The sequence below is a fragment of the Elaeis guineensis genome, chromosome 15 (genome assembly GCF_000442705.2).
Source record: "Elaeis guineensis isolate ETL-2024a chromosome 15, EG11, whole genome shotgun sequence".
NCBI lineage: Eukaryota > Viridiplantae > Streptophyta > Magnoliopsida > Arecales > Arecaceae > Elaeis > Elaeis guineensis.
In genome coordinates this window covers 57,353,002-57,371,997 of record NC_026007.2, presented here as the reverse complement: position 1 = coordinate 57,371,997, position 18,996 = coordinate 57,353,002, and the positions used below count along the sequence as shown (strand labels likewise).

Sequence of the window (18,996 nt, the reverse complement as noted above, 5' to 3'; positions counted from 1 at the left end):
AATTAAATTTTAAGCTAAAAACAAACTTGAGTCAAGTTTTATTAAGCTCAATTTCTTATGACAAATGTTGACTTGGCCTAGAATTATTAAGTTGATCAAAAAATTCCACATAAATTAATTTGAAATTAGATTTAATTTATTTTTTGTAATATTGTAACAAATAATTTTTATAAAAAAAATAATAATATGATAAGTATTTTTTTTGAAAAAATAATAAGCAATGCTTGAACTTAAACTCCTACTCCGAAGACTAACAAAAAGGTAGAGTGAAGAAGGAACCGCGTCAATCTATGTTAGCTACGGCCCGGTCATTAGATGGATGCTGTTATTTTATTTAGTACTGATAATCTGAGTCATTAGGTGTCATTTTTAGGAGGAAAATTATGTGATGTAAAGATTTCTAATTATATATCATACAGTTAAAAATTAAATAATTTAAATAATATAGAATATATTTAATTTAAATAATATGGAATATATAGATGTTTTGACGGCTTGATGCAGAATATGGACTGCAAATTAAATAATTTTTGATATTTAACTAGTTTAAAGATTGTAGATTATATCTAACGGTTCAAATCTTTCAATCGGGATGGAGCGGAGATCAACTCAATGAGAACCGAATCAACTTCCAACTATAATAATAATAATAATAATAATCGAGGCTTAGGATTTTGGGGAGAGAGGGTGATCGAGAGAGAGGCGGAGATGAGCTCTTCTTCTCCTCGTCGCGGCGGCGGGGATCATCACGTGGAGGAGGGGGTGAGGATGAGGGAGCGGCCGAGGTTCTTCGACGCCAAGGCGAAGGACCTGTGCTGGGCCAAGGCGGAGGTGGTGCCCGGCCGCCACCCGGAGCGGTGGCGCAAGGACCCCGCTGGCAACGTCGTCTGCAAGCGCTTCTGGCACTGCCACGGCTGCCTCTGCTACGAGTACGACCACATCATCCCCTTCTCCAAAGGTACCGTATCCATCAACACATCCATCCATCGTTCACTCAATCCTGGCTTCGATTCTTTCGATTCGCATTGGCTTCTTTCTTAGTTTTACTTTTGATTTTGAAGCGAAAGGTTTTGCCTTTTTTATCATCATAAAGCCTCGCGATGGATAAAAATGGGTTTTTGATTTTTTTTCTTGCAATTTGGGATCTCTTTGTTGCTTATATCGCATCGATATTGGGCCTATTCCTAGGTTTAAACTGTTTTTTAAAGCCACTTTTGGGTTAAAATATGTCTTTTTTTTTTTAATTTTTATTTCTGGAGTTTTTATTGAATGCTAAATAGAAGTGAGTGACGAGGGATTTTTGTAGGTGGGGAGTCGACGGCAGAGAACTGCCAAATCCTTCAGACGAGGGTGAACAGGTTTAAGTCAGATAAGAAGTGGGTGGACAAAGCTGAACTGGAGGGTTTCTCATGTGATATCAAGTTCACAGGTTTCTGTGTGTTCATTGCCTTCATTTTCTTTGCCCTCTTTCTTCTTAGCTTGAACTCTTTGTAAGCTATATTATCTTTGTTTCTATAGCTGCTTTGGAAGTTTGTATTGCTTGTGATGATATTCTCAGATGTTTTTTATGGAGGAAACCTGAATTTCTAAGACTTAAAAGTAATGAGGGCAAATCATGCATAGCCTGCATTTACTGAGCTGCAGATTATCATTGAAGCATTGGGCTTCAATAGAGGGAAGTGTCTGTACAAGTTTAATAAAGGTGCTGATAGTATCAAATTTTATAAAAGTGAAGACTTTGGTTCAAAGTTAGCATTTTGATTTTGGGCCATGATTTTTACCAGCATTTGGTTTTGGAAGTTCCATATCGTTTGACTTATTTCAGGCTGAAACGGTGTGAAACCATGGAATATTGCCTATGAAAACGTTTTCCACATTCAACTAAAGAAACAAGGAAACAAACCCAAGGAGTGTGTTTGCCCATTAGATCTGTGATTCAGCTTTGGGGGTTTGTTTCAGTAGCATTGGGCCAAAATTGCCTAAATCTAAACAACTGGGGTATTTTTTGGATCATATTCAGCCAAAACTAATCTGTGTTTAGCTTGAAACATCTAGAATGGTGATGTAATTTTGTATCAGATGGTCAGGAAGGCACAAGAGAAATATAAGACAACATGCTTGGAAGATTATGAAAAAGTATTTCTAAGGGCTATCATTGGCAAAATGTGTTGCCTATGAATGGAAAACAAGAATTCATTAAGTTTGTCTAGAGAGAGAACTAAAGATGTAAGTCACGTTATACAAAATGAAGCTTAAGATTATTTGATACTGGTCAAAGATGGAAGATTAGGGGAAGATGTATAGGATACATTCAAAAGTTGTTTAATAAGGGCTCGGGCTATGCACAGACAACTATGAGCTAAAAGCACCCAGTCTTGGTGCATGATGAAAGGATGCCAAAACCATATTGACTTGAGGGACAGAGGAAGGGAGAGCCTAAACTGCTTTCCGTAACTTATATTGAATTTATCAAACTGTACTGTTAGGCATACATAGGCAAAGAAGAACTAGAAATTGTGTTTCATACTGCTTTTTTGTCGATCAAGACAGAGCAAACATTGGATAAATAATGATTATAAGAAGTGATCATTCAAGGAAAACTGTGCTGGTATGAGTAGATATGACATTGACAGCAGATTTTCAGTCTCCAAGGGTCAGCCTTGAACCCTAGTATTTTTACATGTTATAACTAAAAGGCTATTGATATGCAAGAAGGCATATCATGTGATGTGTTTTCTGTGGACTGTGGATGATTTATTGTTAATTTATAATCGAAGGAAAAGATGTCATGTGGAATGCATTTTTCAAGTGAAATGGGGGGATACATGGAATTTATCGTTAATGATTTCTAATTGCTTACCCCACACCCCCCTCCCTCCATAATGGCCACATCTATTGGCACTTCTGAACCTTTTAAATCTTTTTTCTCATGCTTGGTGATGGTGGCGCGGTTAACATGTAGTCTAATGGCTTGAGAATGTGAACTGATACCAGTAATTATGATGCCTTGTCCAGATGACAAAAAACGGGGGACAGTTGGTTATATGTTGGCATCTTGTCATGAAATGATGATAAATAATGCTGAAACTGTCAGACTAATGTTAACCTGATTTTTCATTTGTTTACAATTAGCTTATTCCTATATCATAGAAGAGTGGAATGGTTTTCAAAGGCACATTTGATTTAAGCAAACGAGATGAAGAGGAGCTATTCTTGTGATTTATTTGTCATGCAGACATAATGGTCCAATTTGAGGAAAGCTGTTTTAAGACATAAATACTTATGGCAATTCTGTGTGGCAAGATTGTAGGTTTAAATGGGATGAAAAGGAGTTAGAATCTTGTGGTCAATATAGGATTATATTTCCAAGGCATTTACATTGGTAAAGTTAGGATTGATGGTATTAGGATTAAATAAAATTTATTAAGCATGGACCACAAAACAAAGACTAAATGGATTATCAGCAGAGAGAGGGCTTCCTATTTACATTGAATGAGTGGAAGAAGAGGCAGGGAGGAGCTGAAGCGACCATGGTTCAAGTTTTGGAATTGGAGTAGACTGAGGATGTAGCCCTTCACATGAGTGGCAAAGGATAGTCCATAAGGATGATGTACGTTGTAAAACTTTGTGATCACATTTGCACTTGTAGCGGTTTGCTATCTATAAAATGTTGTACCAATCTAATCCAGGTTTGCAATGTTTTCAGAGATCAGCAAGCCATCAGGTTCAATCTTAGTGAACCTGATGTACGTTGTAAAACTTTGTGATCACATTTGCACTTGTAGCGGTTTGCTATCTATAAAATGTTGTACCAATCTAATCCAGGTTTGCAATGTTTTCAGAGATCAGCAAGCCATCAGGTTCAATCTTAGTGAACCTGATGTACGTTGTAAAACTTTGTGATCACATTTGCACTTGTAGCGGTTTGCTATCTATAAAATGTTGTACCAAGCTAATCCAGGTTTGCAATGTTTTCAGAGATCAGCAAGCCATCAGGTTCAATCTTAGTGAACATCATCACCTGAATGAATGATCATGGTGGTGATGTGTTAATTCCCATATATTGTATCATTAATACCATTTTCCTTTTTGAGGCTCTGATGGTTTTTGACCTGTATAGAATTACATGAAACTTTTCCTTGCAGATAAGGAGCTTGATATAATTGAGATGGCTGTCTATGGGGATGTCATTCGTCCAGGAAATCAGTGTCGCTGCAGAACTGTTGCTGAAATGCTGGGTCAGGTGAAGTCAAAGAACCCGCTGGCTGCTTGCGAGTTACCATACAAGGAAACATCATGACATGCAGTGGCAATCTTATTGTTCATCTGTTCATCATCTTGTTGCACCGAACGCAGCATGATTTTCTGCTGCTATTTGTTGTTGTACTGAAAGATCATTAATAGTTTCCTTTATGTCATGTTTTTCTCTTTTGGAGGAAAAAAAAAATGTCGCAAACGAAAATAATTTGAGCACTGGGTTACAACAGCATTCAAGAATCAAACATATTTTTAGTTCAGTGACATTCACATGGTTAACAATGCAGTGTGTGATATGTCTGTTTTGGCAATCACAGGCCAGAATCAGTTCAGAAGTACCTATGCTGCTAGGAACAGGCATAAAGCTCCCATGTCCAATGTGCTTTGAGCGTCCGTGGTCCAACAAGAAAGCATGTTGCCATTCTTTCAAGTCACCTGTGTGCTATTAGCTTTCTTCACCAAGTAAGCTATCTTGCATACTGGCTACGCTGAAGTATTTATTATAGGCTAAAGTATTAAAGAAGATTCCAGTGCAGTAAAGGAGTGTTCTAAAAGAGTCTTTGGCTTATCTAAGAAAAAAAAAAGGCCTTTGGCTTTACCACCTGGAGGTGGTGTTATGATGTAGGATAGAAGACTGGAGGAGGGGACCAAAGGGAGGAAACTATCCAACACCAATCCTTACACTGAAGATAATGCTATATGAGCAAGTAAAATTAAAATATTAGGATTGGCTGGGATACGTTATTGACGGCAGTGTGATGGAGGAAATAGGAGGAGAGAAACAAAAGGATATTAAGCGAGGCCTTGACTGTGGAAGATCTAATCAAAGAGAGTCTAGTTTTTTGGTGAGAATGTGCTTCAATTGAATTGAAGGAATTGGTTTCTTCCACCATGCATTTTATACTTCATCCATCATATAATAAAGTGAATTGATGTCTAACTTCCATCTATTCATTATGATTGTTAAAATAAGAATATCAATATGTTATAAATGCTGACATCTGAGGGTTGAAGGTTGGGACTGATTGCATCACAATCAATATACTGCTTGATGAAACAAACTGTTCATGACAGGTAAGTATTATCATTGAACGTTAAGAGAAAGTTAAACAGAAGATCATATAATGCGACGGTGGCTTATGTTGCAACAGGGTTTAACAAATCAATAAGTTAAATATATTATTTTCTTTTTGAGAACTCAATAGCGTGTATATCTATAAATACAATGATTTATAAATTCAAAGAATCAAATAAAAATATCATCTTCTTATCCTTTTTATAAAGAGAACGCTTAGAGTTGCATCATGTGAGCCAGATTCCAAATCATGAAACCATGGCATCTCTCTATGTATGGTTTATTGGTTTCCAGCATGAGAAATTATTGAGTTATTCTTAGGTTTTTTCTCTTGGCTGAATAATTCTCCAAATTATTCTCCAGAAACAAATCGATCTGGAACAATTAAATAATTCTCAAATTACACATGAATTTTATAATTTATTCACGAGCTATATGTGATAAATTAAAAAAAAAAACAATTATATCTTATACTTTGATCATACTATCGTGGTGATATATTTTACTATCATTTGTTATTATTGCAACCTGTATATAACAAATAAGTTTCCAAAAATATTATAATACTATTTTAAGTTTTAGATTTCTGGTGTTTGGTAATCCGAGCTCTTCCAAATTTTTGATAGATTTACCCAATTTTTTCTGTACTCCGAATCATTACTTTTAGCCAAATTATTCTCAACTTTCCAAACTAGTGACTATGTTGCTAACTAAATCATAATCATGAAAAATCGAAATGCCTTGAGTAAGATAGAAATGAAATATCCTACTTCTAAAAACAAAATTGCTTCATTGCATGTACACCAGTTATTTTCTAGAATGCTCCCAGAAATCCTACAATATAGAATGAAGAGGTTACAGTGAATCATGGGCCATTAATTCTCTCTCAAGTTGCAAACCAGTGCTTGAATGGTTTTTCTACCGAGAATGAATTCTCACTGCCACAGTGTTGTACAGTCGTGGATGGCTATCATTAAGAGAGATGGATGCCATCAGGCAAGGCAGTCCTATAAGCATGCGTCGTGTCAAACGAGGTGCTCATTGTTGATTTTTGATAGAAAGTGGGGAGAAGGTTTTTATTGCAACGGTGATACCGTATCAAATTTGCAACTTTAAAACTCGAGAATCGATGGACTAATGTGGGGTATCACTGAGAAAAATGATGAAATACATGACAATAGATGAAATACAAATATTTTTATTGGATTGTGATAAATTTGACGTGGTATCACTGTTGCAATGAAGTTCTTTTTGAAAGTGAGAGGGAGATCCATCAGATCCATTAAAAAAAAGGATGTTATATACAATGACTGCAAAAATGGTTAGGGTTACGATAAATTTATCACAAATGCTTAGACTCTTGACTGTAGGCCCTATCCCCAAGCTAAAAGCCCACCATGCTCGTTGTTTGATGGCCATTCATCTTTTACTAGTTGCCATACAAGAATATACGGCATCCTGTGGTGCAATGCTCTGTAGAGGATCCTGATTGTTTTCTACTGTCTCAATTTTCTTTCATGTCGAGCCATTCTGGAACCAAGACTTACACAAGATCTCTGAAGATATGGTCAATATCAGGGTTACCAAATTGATAAAATTACAAAAAGCCCACATAACGGATAAGACCGTGACATATGTGTCATCCATTTACAATCCTAAAAGCTTAAACTATCAATTGGTGGACCTATCCAGATTTATAAATCTACATAACACCTTTTCTGTCATTCCGTCGTAGATGGTAAAATAAAGGACTAAGTTAGGAGAAAATAATATCTACCACCAGTGGAGGAGGAGGATGGTATATGAGCACCCCACTTTCACAACTTCCCTGCTGTCCTACAAAACTCAACTAGAAAAAGATGGCCGAGGAGAACCGCTCCCATCATACGTTCCACCGTGTCGGTATACAGAGGGAAAACCGTGCTTCTCTTCAGTGCTGTGGTCCGGCCCCCTTCAATTGAAAGCTATTGATGTATCCTCCCTGTCCTTTAGTGAGGTTAAAAGGGTATCCAGACCGCACATGCACGGCACTTTGTAGTTGCCTGCACGAAACAACGTCTATCTCACACCGTCACACGTCGCCCGCACATTCACGTCTCTGTTAGTTCCAGAAATGCCCCCCCCCCAACCCACCCCCCCGACCCCACCTCTGGCTTCCATGGAAGTAGCATTCACTTATTTCTGGGGTTGTGGGGCTGGGTGCACTGAGATCCGTTTAGCTGGAATTAATGTGATATGAAAAAGTAAATTTCATATCAAATTATTATATTTAATATTAAAAATAAAAAAATAAAATAAATATTTTAGTATTTGATAAATTTTTAATTGATGATATTTGATATTTGAAAAAAATATTTTTAATATAATTATTAAATTTATTTTGATACGTTTCCAAATTTATTCATTAAAAAATTTATCTAAAAAAATTAAAATATAGATGGTATTATATAAAAATTATATAATTATGGTCATTATATATAAATTGATTGAAGATGATAATATTATTTTAATATTAAAAAATATTTTATATTATGATACATCCGAAATATTCTATCCATCATGGCGTTGGCGATCCAATAGCAACTCTACACATGTCCAGTTGAGAAGCACCGGCATGGTCGTCCAACGGTTGCCTAGATCTAAATGGATTATATGATTTGATGTTTTATGCCATTCACTCAGATCTGAAATATAATCTATTACATATGTGATATTATAGATTTATGTCTTAGTAGCCTAGTACTTGAATTAGATACATCACCATGGCCGTCTGGTTATAAGAGGAGGTAGGGATTAAAGTTCTTTTTTTGTCCAATCAATGGGTTCTCTTATGGTGTGTAGGGGTACCGTTTGTGATGTCTCATGAAGAAAAATCGTAAAAGGATGACACATTTGATCGGAAACTATAAAACTGTTTTAGTCATTGTAAATAAAATATGAAATCATAAATAAGTTTAGATTAGATCTAAAATAGATTTATGATTGATTTTATTATTGTTTATGCAAAATTATCAAATCTGAAACATAAAATATCTTGCTGGCATGCCTACCGAGTTGACTCGATTTCGATTTGAGTGGACTCAAGATCCTGGTGAGTCGACTCATTTCACAGATGAGTCGACTCAGTTGTGCAAGCTGAGAAAACGGTTTCTGTTCATCATCGATGAGTCGACTCTATCTCAGAGTCGAGTCGACTCACTATGATGAGTCAACTCGATCCAAGGTGAGTCAACTCAATTTAATGAATAAAAAATTTTCATGAAATTCTTTGTAAAATAGTTTTACATTTGAAATTATTTTAATATCTAAATCAAATTCATATTCATAATATACTTAATTAAGAATTAAGATCTAAAATTAAGTGATCTAAAATTAAGAATTTTAAGATCTAAAATCGTGGCATAATACATGGGGTTTTGGAAATGGGTTAACTTGAATTTGGTCTATTTGACTAGGTTAGACCTAGGGTTAAAATCAAATAGATTATGGACTAAATTGAGAAATTGATTAAATCTAATTAAGAGTTGAATTAGATTAGATCAAATTTTTCTAGATCAAACTCAATAGTTGTCGTTGGTCAAGTTTATGTCTTTGATTAGACCAAATAGACCTGATTGTTAGCTTAGTAGTCGAACTTGAGTCCTAAGATTGACCAAATCAAAACTAATAAACTAATTGGTGTCTAAGGTAAGTGGTTGAAAGAGATTTTTAATTGGGACTGTTCTTTTTTCTAGCCAATTACGTTGGTGTCTAAGAAAAGAAACGAGGATCCTCCAATCGATCTTCGCTTGCCTGGCCAATGTGGTCAATCTAATTTTGATTGGGTCGCTTAGTGATTTGAGTTCACCCATGCTATCTAGGTTAGTCAGTCATGTAGATGGGTTGACTAATTAAGGTGTTACCTTAATGCATTTGTCTTCTTAAATGACTTGGAGAAGTCAGTGGGAGGATCTTACGTAATAAATTAAAGTTCATATATTACAAACCTTCTAAATTATTAGGTCCTTAAAATGAGATAGTTATAGAGATAACTAGATCATAGCCTTCCATTAAGGTGGATGATAATCAGTCTAATAGTTTGGATAAGCATTGGAGACACTACACACATGGTGTTTATCTGGATATTGAAATTATCATTCATGATATGATGACCTTGATGTGACTATTTGATGGATGGTAAGGTTGGCCTAGTCATACTCGGACCTAATTATTCGTTAATTAGTTACACTGGATAAATTCATGTTAATGGTTGGACCTAATCAGGATTTTTAGTGAAGACGCCATACACCTGCTGAAGAGAAGCCTGGGGTAAAATCTTATGAAAAATTATTTGAAAAAATAATTGATTAAGAACCTATCCATAGATGCATATGGGTTGGCCGAGCCTTCCTCAGGCCCATATGCAGTCTGTGTGGATTCTAGTACTTGCTAGAGATTAAGGTAATTTTTTGAATTAGAGATAGAGGCTATCAATTCGTATAAAATAGTGAGAGAATCTTTAGACTAAAGTCTAAGTTTTTAGGCTTATATAATTTATATACTAAAATTGATCTTTTATTTTCTTTTTTTTCAGTATTAGCTAGTACATTGTTGCTCTGCTCACTGTTGGACGGTGACAAGCTTATGGGATCTAATTTTGATAGTTGGTATCGAAAGTTGAAGATTGTTCTCGAGCATAAAAAGATTCTTTATGTCTTTACTGAGACTGTACCTGAAGAACCTGCACCCAACTATGTGGTACGATCAGAGATACTTATCAGAAGTGGCTAAATAATCGAACCACGATGTGGTGCATTATGAGGGCGGCGATGAACAACAAATTTAGTCATAAATTTGAAGATGCATAGTCTGAAGAAATATTTCAAATGTTAAATGAGTCTTTCAGTACCTCTGTTGATGTTGAGAGATATAAAACCTCCTATGCAGTGTTCAATGTCCGGATGTGAGAAGAAACATCGATTATGGATCATATATTGTACATGATCGAGCAGATCAAATGTCTCAACAAATTTGACTTTTTATTATATGAATAGTTAGCCAAGGATGCTATTCTGAACTCGCTCTCCAAGTGCTACCTCTCCTTCTTGAGTCATTACAAAATGGCCAAACCTACAGTGGACTATCATGGTTTGCTAGGGTCCCTTTAGACTTTTGAGAAGGATAATATTCTCCATAAGAATCGATTAATCTGGTAGGAAGTTCCTTAGCGAGGCGTCAGTCCTCTAAAAGAGGAAAGAATAAGGTATAGAAGAAGAATTATGCGAGGGCTGGGAAGCCCGAACTGACTAAGAAGTCAAAGGCTGATCGAAGTCAGATAAAATGCTTCTTTTGCAAGAAGCTGAGTCATTGGAAGAGGAATTGTCCTCAATATCTTACTTCTCTTACCCTAACAAGCCAAGAAAGACAAACAAACAATCGGTTGCTGGTCAAGGTACTTATATAATAACACTTTATAATTTCTCTATATATGATGCTACTATCTGGGTATTGGACATTAGAAGTCCAACTAATATTTGCAATCTATTGCAAAGACTTCAGATCAGTAGGAGGTTTAAGAAGGGCGAGCGATTTCTGAATGTTGGAGATAGAAGATCTTTTTGGTTCTAATTTTAGGAATAGCTCAGCTTGTTCTTAATTCAAATGTCATTTTTTTAGATGACTGTCATTATTGTGTATCTTTCCTGATGAATATAATTTCTGTAGGCCTTTTGGCCAAGGACGGATTTAATTTTTCAATAAAATTTTTTTGTGATATCATTATGAATGATGTTACAGTTATTATGGATAATTAAAAATTAATATTTATATTTTATCACACTTGTTACTGTAATGTATACGTCAAATAAACATCTTAAATTAGATAGTGCCATCAATGCCTACCTTTGGTATTGTTGGCTCGGTCATATAAATAAGAATAAGATAAATAGGTTAATCAAAGAGAAAATTCTCGATATCAATAATTATGAATTATTGTCGATCTGTGAATCTTGTCTTCTTCGAAAGTTGACTAGGTCACCTTTTACTAGAAAGGATGAATGGGCCGGTGATGTTCTGAGTCTAGTACATAATGATATATGTGGACCCATGAACACAAGCGTCAGAGGTAGGTATTATTACTTCATTATTTTTATTGACGACTTATCTAGATATGGTTACATCTATCTTATGAAACATAAGTCTGAATCATTTGAAATATTCAAACGATTTTGTAGTGAAGTAGAAAAATAAACTAGAAAGAGTATTAAAACTCTTCAGTCAGATTGAGGAGGAGAATATCTTTTCAATGAGTTTTGACATATCTAGAAGAGAATGAGATTTTCTCACAATTGACTCCTCCTGGGACACCACAATACAATGAGGTGTTCGAGAGGAGAAATCAAATATGGTTAGACATGGTTCGATTCATGGACATTGCAAGTCTATCGATCTTTTTTGGAGATATGCACTCGAAATTGCTTGTTATGTGCCGAACAAAATTGCGAGCAAGTCTATCATTAAAGCACCATATGAGATATGGACAGAATGTAGGCTAATACTCTCACACCTTAGGATTTGAGGATGTTCGACTTATGTCAAATAGTTAAAGACAGATAAGCTTGGACCTAGATCTGATAAATATTTATTTATTGAATATCCAAAGGAGTCTAGAGATTATTATTTCTACCTTGCTGAAGAATAAAAGGTGGTCATCAGCAATAGGACAAGCTTTTTGAAAAAAAAAATTTTAGGAAAGGAATTAATGCCACAAAGGTTGAGCTTGATGAAGTTCAATAGATAGAAGAACTGACACAATCAAGTAGACTAATAGAATCGGATTTGATTAAAGAATCAAACCCAGAGCTCATTATAAAGGCACCTTTAAGGAGATTTGATAGAGTACCGCATAAGTTTGACAGATACTATAATTTTTTGATCTGAGATGGGATCCTATTAAACTAGATAAAAATAATGAAGATCTGATCATCTATATGGATGTCATGCAGGAATCTGACTCTGATAAGTGGCTCAAAGCCATGAAGTCTGAAATAAAATCTATGAAGATCAATGATGTATGGACACTCATTGATCCATCCGAAGTGATAAAACCCATAGGATGCAAATAGATTTTTAAAAGAAAAAGATGTGCGAAAGAAAGGTAGAGACCTATAAAGTCCATTTGGTTGTTAAGGGATATCGTCAATGTTATAGTATAGACTATGACGAGATATTTTCTCCTATGATAATGCTTAAATCTATTCGGATTATACTTATGATAGCAGCATATCTAGATTATGAAATCTGATAAATGGATGTCAAGATGGCTTTTCTCAATAGAGAGCTAGAAGAAGAGGTATGTATAATACAACCTAAAGGATTCACATCCACAGATGAATCTAAGATGTGCAAGCTAAACAGATCCATTTATAGATTGAACCAAGCATCTCGGAGTTAGTATATGTATTTTGACAAAATAATCAAAACTTATGGCTTTGTTAAGAATGGAAAGGAACACTGTGTCTATAAATGGGCTAATGATTTTATAGTTATTTTTCTTATACTTTATATGGAGGATATTTTCTTAATTAGAAAAAGCATCCTATATCCTGAAGATAAAGATCTATAAAGATAGATTTAAAAGATTGTTTGGATTATCTCAATCCACATATATTTATACCATGCTGAAATGGTTCAGCATGATAAATTCTAAGAAGGGCTATCTACTAATAGGTGAGGAAATAACTCTCTCTAAGAAGGATTGTTCGATAATTTCATAAGAGAGAGTGTGCATGAGTAGAATCCCATATACCTCGATAGTGAAATCTATTATGTACGTCATGACATATACAAGATCGGATGTAGCTTACTCACTAGGGGTAGCGAGTAGGTATCAGTCTGATCCGGATGAGAACCATTGAAAAGTTGTAAAGACAACCCTCAAGTATTTAAGAAATACTAAGGATCAATGGCTCATTTATGGAGATACTAACTTAAAACTTATGGGATATACAGATTTTAATTTTTGGTCAGACCATGATGACAGCAAAAATATGTCTGATTATGTATTTACCTTGAATGATGGGGCGATATACTGAAAAAATTTTAAGCAGCACACTGTAGCTGATTTTATTTGTGAGATGGAATATATTACAGCATCTGATGCTGCCAAGAAAGTTGTTTGGTTAAGAAAGTTCATCAACAAGCTTGGAGTGACACTCTCTGTTGATGGTTCTATTCTACTGTATTGTGACAGTACTAAAGTCATAGCTCAAGCTAAAGAATCAAAGTCTCGTCAGAGAATCAAACACATTCTGTGTTGCTATCACCTTGTTCGAGAGATCGTTGATCGAAGTGATGTCGAGCTTCAAAAGATCGATAAAAAAAAAAACTTAATCGATTCATTTATTAAAGTCTTTGGAATCAAGGAGTTCGATGAATACAAATGAAAGATGAGTATTAGATGTAGTTCTGATTGACTTTAGTCCAAGTGAGAGTTATGTCCTAAAGCCAATTGTCTAACTGTAGATAATTATGCTCTTTGTATGTAAATTGTATATGAATTATAAATTAATAAAAATTATTTGATAGTTTATCATAATCTGTACATCTTCCTATTAAGAACTCTTATATTATGATGAAGTCCTTAGAACTATTTTCAATTGATAAAGGAGGATCTATCGAACAGTTTTTAAATTTGTTCGCAACCAAATGATACGTTATTAACAAGGATCAAAATATTTATCAAGTATAGATCGTTGTATGCCATATGGATTGATTGTCCTCATAACCAAAGAGTGTGGAGACACTGGAATGGCATGCAGTTAAAATGTAAGAGTACATTTGCACGAAGCTTAACCCAACTGCGGAGTACTCTGCTGTCAACAGTATCTCGCAAAAGATATGGATATAAGTATCCCTCTGATCTGAGATCACCAAATAACTTGCAAGTAACTCACAATACTTTAGTGCCAAACAATCTGTATTTCTAATACAGTGATGAAAGATTTTTGGGTACAGTCAAGTACTTGCGAAGTCTATGTATGAGTCAAGATGGGATTGACTACTTCAAATTTTAGAGATAATGCTTTGTTGTGTTTGAATTAAGTAAAAATTTGGTCAGGATAATCTATGTGAGGAGTCACAGAATTTATAAGATTGAGACATAATATGGATGTACTAATTAAGAGTTAACAGTTTAACTATAAAGTCATCTTGGGCATTGAGGGTCAAAGGAATGAATTATACGGTAACCATATGTCAAGATTTTTGAATATTGCTTTGTAGTAATTTGACCTATCTGGACGTCGGGTATCATTTCTAGATGGTCACTTCGATTAGTAGGAACTAGTTTCTATACTATCAGCTTAGTATTCGAATATATAGGGTCACGCATAATAGAGATTTCTGTCTGATCAGATAGCTGATCAATGATTATGAATCATTTCAGGATAAATCGTCAATATGATTGATGATTAATCTTATGTAAAAGTTATAATAAAAAATTATTAAATTATAAAAGAATTAATTAATAATTAGATTACTGATTAGCTCAATTTAATTGAGCATTGAGGTTCAAATCAAGTCTAATTGAATTGGATTCAATTAGGCTTGAACCTATTAGGTTATGAGATGACTTAATCGCTAAGGAAGATTAATTTCTAATTTAATTAGGACTTGGACTCAATTAATTTCTTATTTGATTAGGATCTAATTGATGTGTCTAATTGGATTAGGTTCACTTATCTGTTTAGATCTAACCAAATGGATTTGGATGAGAATGAAAATAGATCATCCAAGAGTCCAAAAGATTTGGACTTCTCTCCTTGTGCCACCCTTTACCCACGGCCAATTTTCTTCATGCAAATTTTGAATTTGCATGAAGTTTCTCCATGTAAATTTGAATGTTTCTCATCCCCTTTTCATCGCTTAAGTGGGGGTTAGTTTTGGATTTAAATTCAACTCAAATTTTGAATTTGAGTTTGAATTGAATTTGAATCAAACTACTTCTATCCTTATCCTATCCTAACCACTTGTGGATGCCAACCTTAAGAAGGGCTGGTTTTTGTGCATGCAAACTACTTTTTCTACTGAACACTAGAAAGGGAAAATTGGGGTTGTGCATGAGAAAGAGTGGGGCATCCTCCTTTTTTGGCATGAGTCCTTTAGGGGGTGGGTTTTCTAGGGTTCTATCTAGGGTTTTGGGAAGAGAGAAAAAAGAGAGAATAAAGTTTTCATTTTCATCTTCTTCCACTACCTAACCATCCTCCTAAATCCTTCTTCATCCTTCAGAAGAGTCCTAGTGATCTGACGAAGAAGTTCAATCAACCATCAGGAGCATATCTCTGTAAGAAAGCTAGCACCCTAGAGAGATCGTCGATCGTCGAACCTTGAATTGGATAAGAAACTTCATTTAGGTACCTGTGGAGGTTGGACATCTATGCGGCTAAGAGCAACTGACAAGTCCATAAAAATTAGCTGTGGGGAATATCGATATGCACTCAGGTATCGAGATTTGATCTCAAATTTCTTAATAGATTTGATCTTGTTCATAGATACGATCTATGATTTTTAGTATCAGATTATGTATGTATTTTTATATCATATGATCCATAATAGGTAGTTTTAGATCAGATCTAATGTATGCTAGGTTAGTTTGACTGATCTAAATATCATCCGCTATATTAAATTTTTAAAAAATTTTGAAATTGCATGCATGAAATTGCCTGTGATTATGTTCAGTATATTCATGTCAAAAGAAACCATAGCTCTGATACCACTAAAAATAATCGTGGGTAGTTTCATGCATGCAATTTCAAAACTTTTTCAAAATTTATTATAGTGGATAATATTTAGATCAATCAAATTAATCTAGCATGCATTAGATATGATCTAAAACTACCTATCATGAATCATATAACATAAAAATACATGCATAATCTGATATAAAAAATCATAGATCATATCTATGAATAAGATCAAATCTATTAAGAAGTTTGAGATCGAATCTCGATACTTGAGCACGGATCGATATTCACCACATCTAATTTTCATGAATTTGTCAATTGCTCCTAGCCGTACAAATGTTTGGCCTCTACAGGTATCCACATGAAGTTTCTTATCCAATTGGAGGTTCGATGATCGATGATCTCTCCAGGGTGCTAGCTCCCTTGCAGAGATCTACTCCTGATGATTGATCGAACTCCTTTGTCAGATCACTCAGACTCATCTGGAGGATGAAGAAGGATTTAGGAGGATTGTTAGGTGGTGGAAGAAGATGAAAATGAGAACTCTATTCTCTCTTTTTTCTCTCTTTCCAAAACCCTAGATAGAACCCTAAGAAACCCATGCCCTAAAGGACTCATGCCAAAAGAGGAGGATGCTCCACTCTTTCTCATGCACAACCCCAATTTTTTCTTTCTAGTGTTCGATGGAAAAAGTAGTTTGCACGCACAAAAACCAGCCTTTCTTAAGGTTGGCATCCACAAGTAGTTAGGATAGGATAAGGATAGAAGTAGTTTGATTCAAATTCAATTCAAACTCAAATTCAAAATTTGAGTTGAATTTAAATCCAAAACTAACCTAAACATTATCCAACCACCTGGGCGATAAGAAGGGGGTGAGAAGCATTCAAATTTGCATGGAGAAACTTCACACAAATTCAAAATTTGCATGAAGAAAAATGGGCGTGGGTAAAAGGTGGCACATGGGGAGAAGTCCAAATCTTTTGGACTCTTGGTTGATCTATTTTGATTCTCATCCAAATCCATTTGGTTAGACCTAAACATATAAGTGAACCTAATCCAATTAGACACCTCAATTAAATTTTAATAAAATAAAAAATTAATTGAGCCCAAATCTTAATCGAATCAAAAATTAATCTCTCTTAGTGATTAGGTCATCTCATAACCTAATAGGGTTAAATCTAATCGAATCCAATTCAATTAAACTTGATTCAAATCTCAATACTCAATTAAATTGAGTGAATCAATAATCTAATTATTAATTAATCTTTTTATAATTTAATAATTATTTTATTATAATTTTTGCATAAGGTGAATTGGTTGGAATTTCGTGGCGAGATATGCATGTGTGTTTCAAAAATTTTTATTTCTAAACAATGTAGCAGAATAAAAGATTAAAATATCTTTAAATATAAATCATATATGCATAAAATAAAAAAATACAATGATCTACTTTATATACTAAAATTGAATATATACTAAATTTTATATTAAAATTAAATATGCGATCGAACTACATACCTATTTCATAATTTTTTTCTTCGAATCTAAATCTGGAAGAAGATAGGCTCTCCCTTAGCCGCACAAGTGTCTGACCTCTATAGGTAACCACTTAGAATCAGCTTGGAACAGCTCTCTATAGTGTTGATCTTTCTTCTCCAAGAACGATCACCCTGTGAATCTGAACGAAGTCTAGATCGCGATCAGCTCTTTGATCCTTTCCTTAATCTTTTTCTTCTTTTCTTTTCTTACTCTTCTTTTCTTGATTATGAAGTAATCAAGATCTGAAAACCAGCCACGTTGGATGCCCAAGTTCCTTTTGGGTGTGGAGATGGAGGATGCCAAAATCTCTTTGGGTGTTGGAACTAGAAGGGAGAAGAGAGGGAGGCATGGAGAGCCTTTTGAGAGGCATGGGGTTGCTTGAAATCTAATGCTTAGAGCCTTAGAGAAGGCTCCTTTAAATAGACAAAAAGTTTGAATCCTATTCAAAATCAAATAACCCCTTAATACAAGTCATACTTGTATTAGAATTCCTTGTACCTTTAGATATTTATCCCCCTTTAGGAGATCCATAAGGTGCCAACTGTTGAAGTCTTTTCACTCACTTTTTCACATGCCACATGGAGCTTAGAGGACACCTCATGCTGGTCCCACATGCCCTATATCATGTGGGCATACCCAAGTTGATCAAATCAAGTGGTGGCTCAATGCAAATAATCAAGAAAATTGATTAAGGATTTGAACCTTTAATACATTTAATCCAAAATCCTAGGCACCCAACAATTAGAGTCTAATGAATCTAATTTATTTAGATTATTAGTAGATAATTAACTTGAATTAATTTTATCAAATAAATAATTCAAGTATAAAAAAAAAATTGGGTTCAATCATGTGCTAGCAAGGTTATCCTGAACCCAATAAGATTTCTCTAAACCTAATTGAGACTTCATAAGTCCAATTACTTATTTCAGATCTAACCTTTTGTTGTGTGATCTCATATATTCAATTCTATTTGATAGTGAGATATACAATGATCTCTATCATAGTATCATTAAAATTTTTTTCAATGGATCAAAATGATTTCACTCTAACTCATCAAAGATTATCGATCCTAAGTAATCCTAGTGAGCTCTTACAATCCACCAGTGACACTTAGTAGTATGTAGTGGCAATCTAATAGAATCGAAAAAGAATCTCAAGGTATAATTCACATGTGATTCAATTTTTCTATCATGAGTCCCGACTAGATGGCAGATCATGGATAAATCGTCAAATCTCATCATCAGTCATATGATAGATTCGATTAGCTCAAGTCCAATTATGATCCTTATAAAAATTCTTATCCATCAATCATACTACTGTAGCCACAGACTCTCGGACAGTCTTTTAAATTTCATAGGATTACTCATCTCTATCAAGATCGATAGATTTCATCTAGATGCGCAT

At 34.7% G+C, this 18,996-nt stretch overlaps 1 protein-coding gene across 2 annotated transcripts; it reads left to right on the top strand.

The window, feature by feature from the left end:
- The first annotated feature begins 654 nt into the window (after nt 1–654).
- On the top strand, nt 655–4,521 carry LOC105058007 (uncharacterized). Of its 2 annotated transcripts, none has more exons than XM_073249472.1 (3): nt 655–958; nt 1,307–1,435; nt 4,146–4,521. In XM_073249472.1, the coding sequence occupies exons 1-3, from the start codon at nt 709–711 to the stop codon at nt 4,298–4,300; spliced, it is 534 nt and encodes a 177-aa protein (XP_073105573.1). In that variant the 5' UTR covers nt 655–708; the 3' UTR covers nt 4,301–4,521. The 2 variants fall into 2 exon arrangements, with proteins under 2 accessions (XP_073105573.1, XP_010939061.1); XM_010940759.4 differs by having other exon boundaries at nt 656–958; nt 1,307–1,429.
- The last annotated feature ends 14,475 nt before the right edge of the window (nt 4,522–18,996 follow it).

Coding starts and splice junctions, on each gene's coding strand:
- LOC105058007 (XM_073249472.1), top strand. CDS start 709: ATGAGCTCTTCTTCTCCTCGTCGCGGCGGCGGGGATCATCACGTGGAG. Junction 959..1,306: donor CATCATCCCCTTCTCCAAAG/GTACCGTATCCA, acceptor GGATTTTTGTAG/GTGGGGAGTCGACGGCAGAG. Junction 1,436..4,145: donor TATCAAGTTCACAGGTTTCT/GTGTGTTCATTG, acceptor TTTTCCTTGCAG/ATAAGGAGCTTGATATAATT.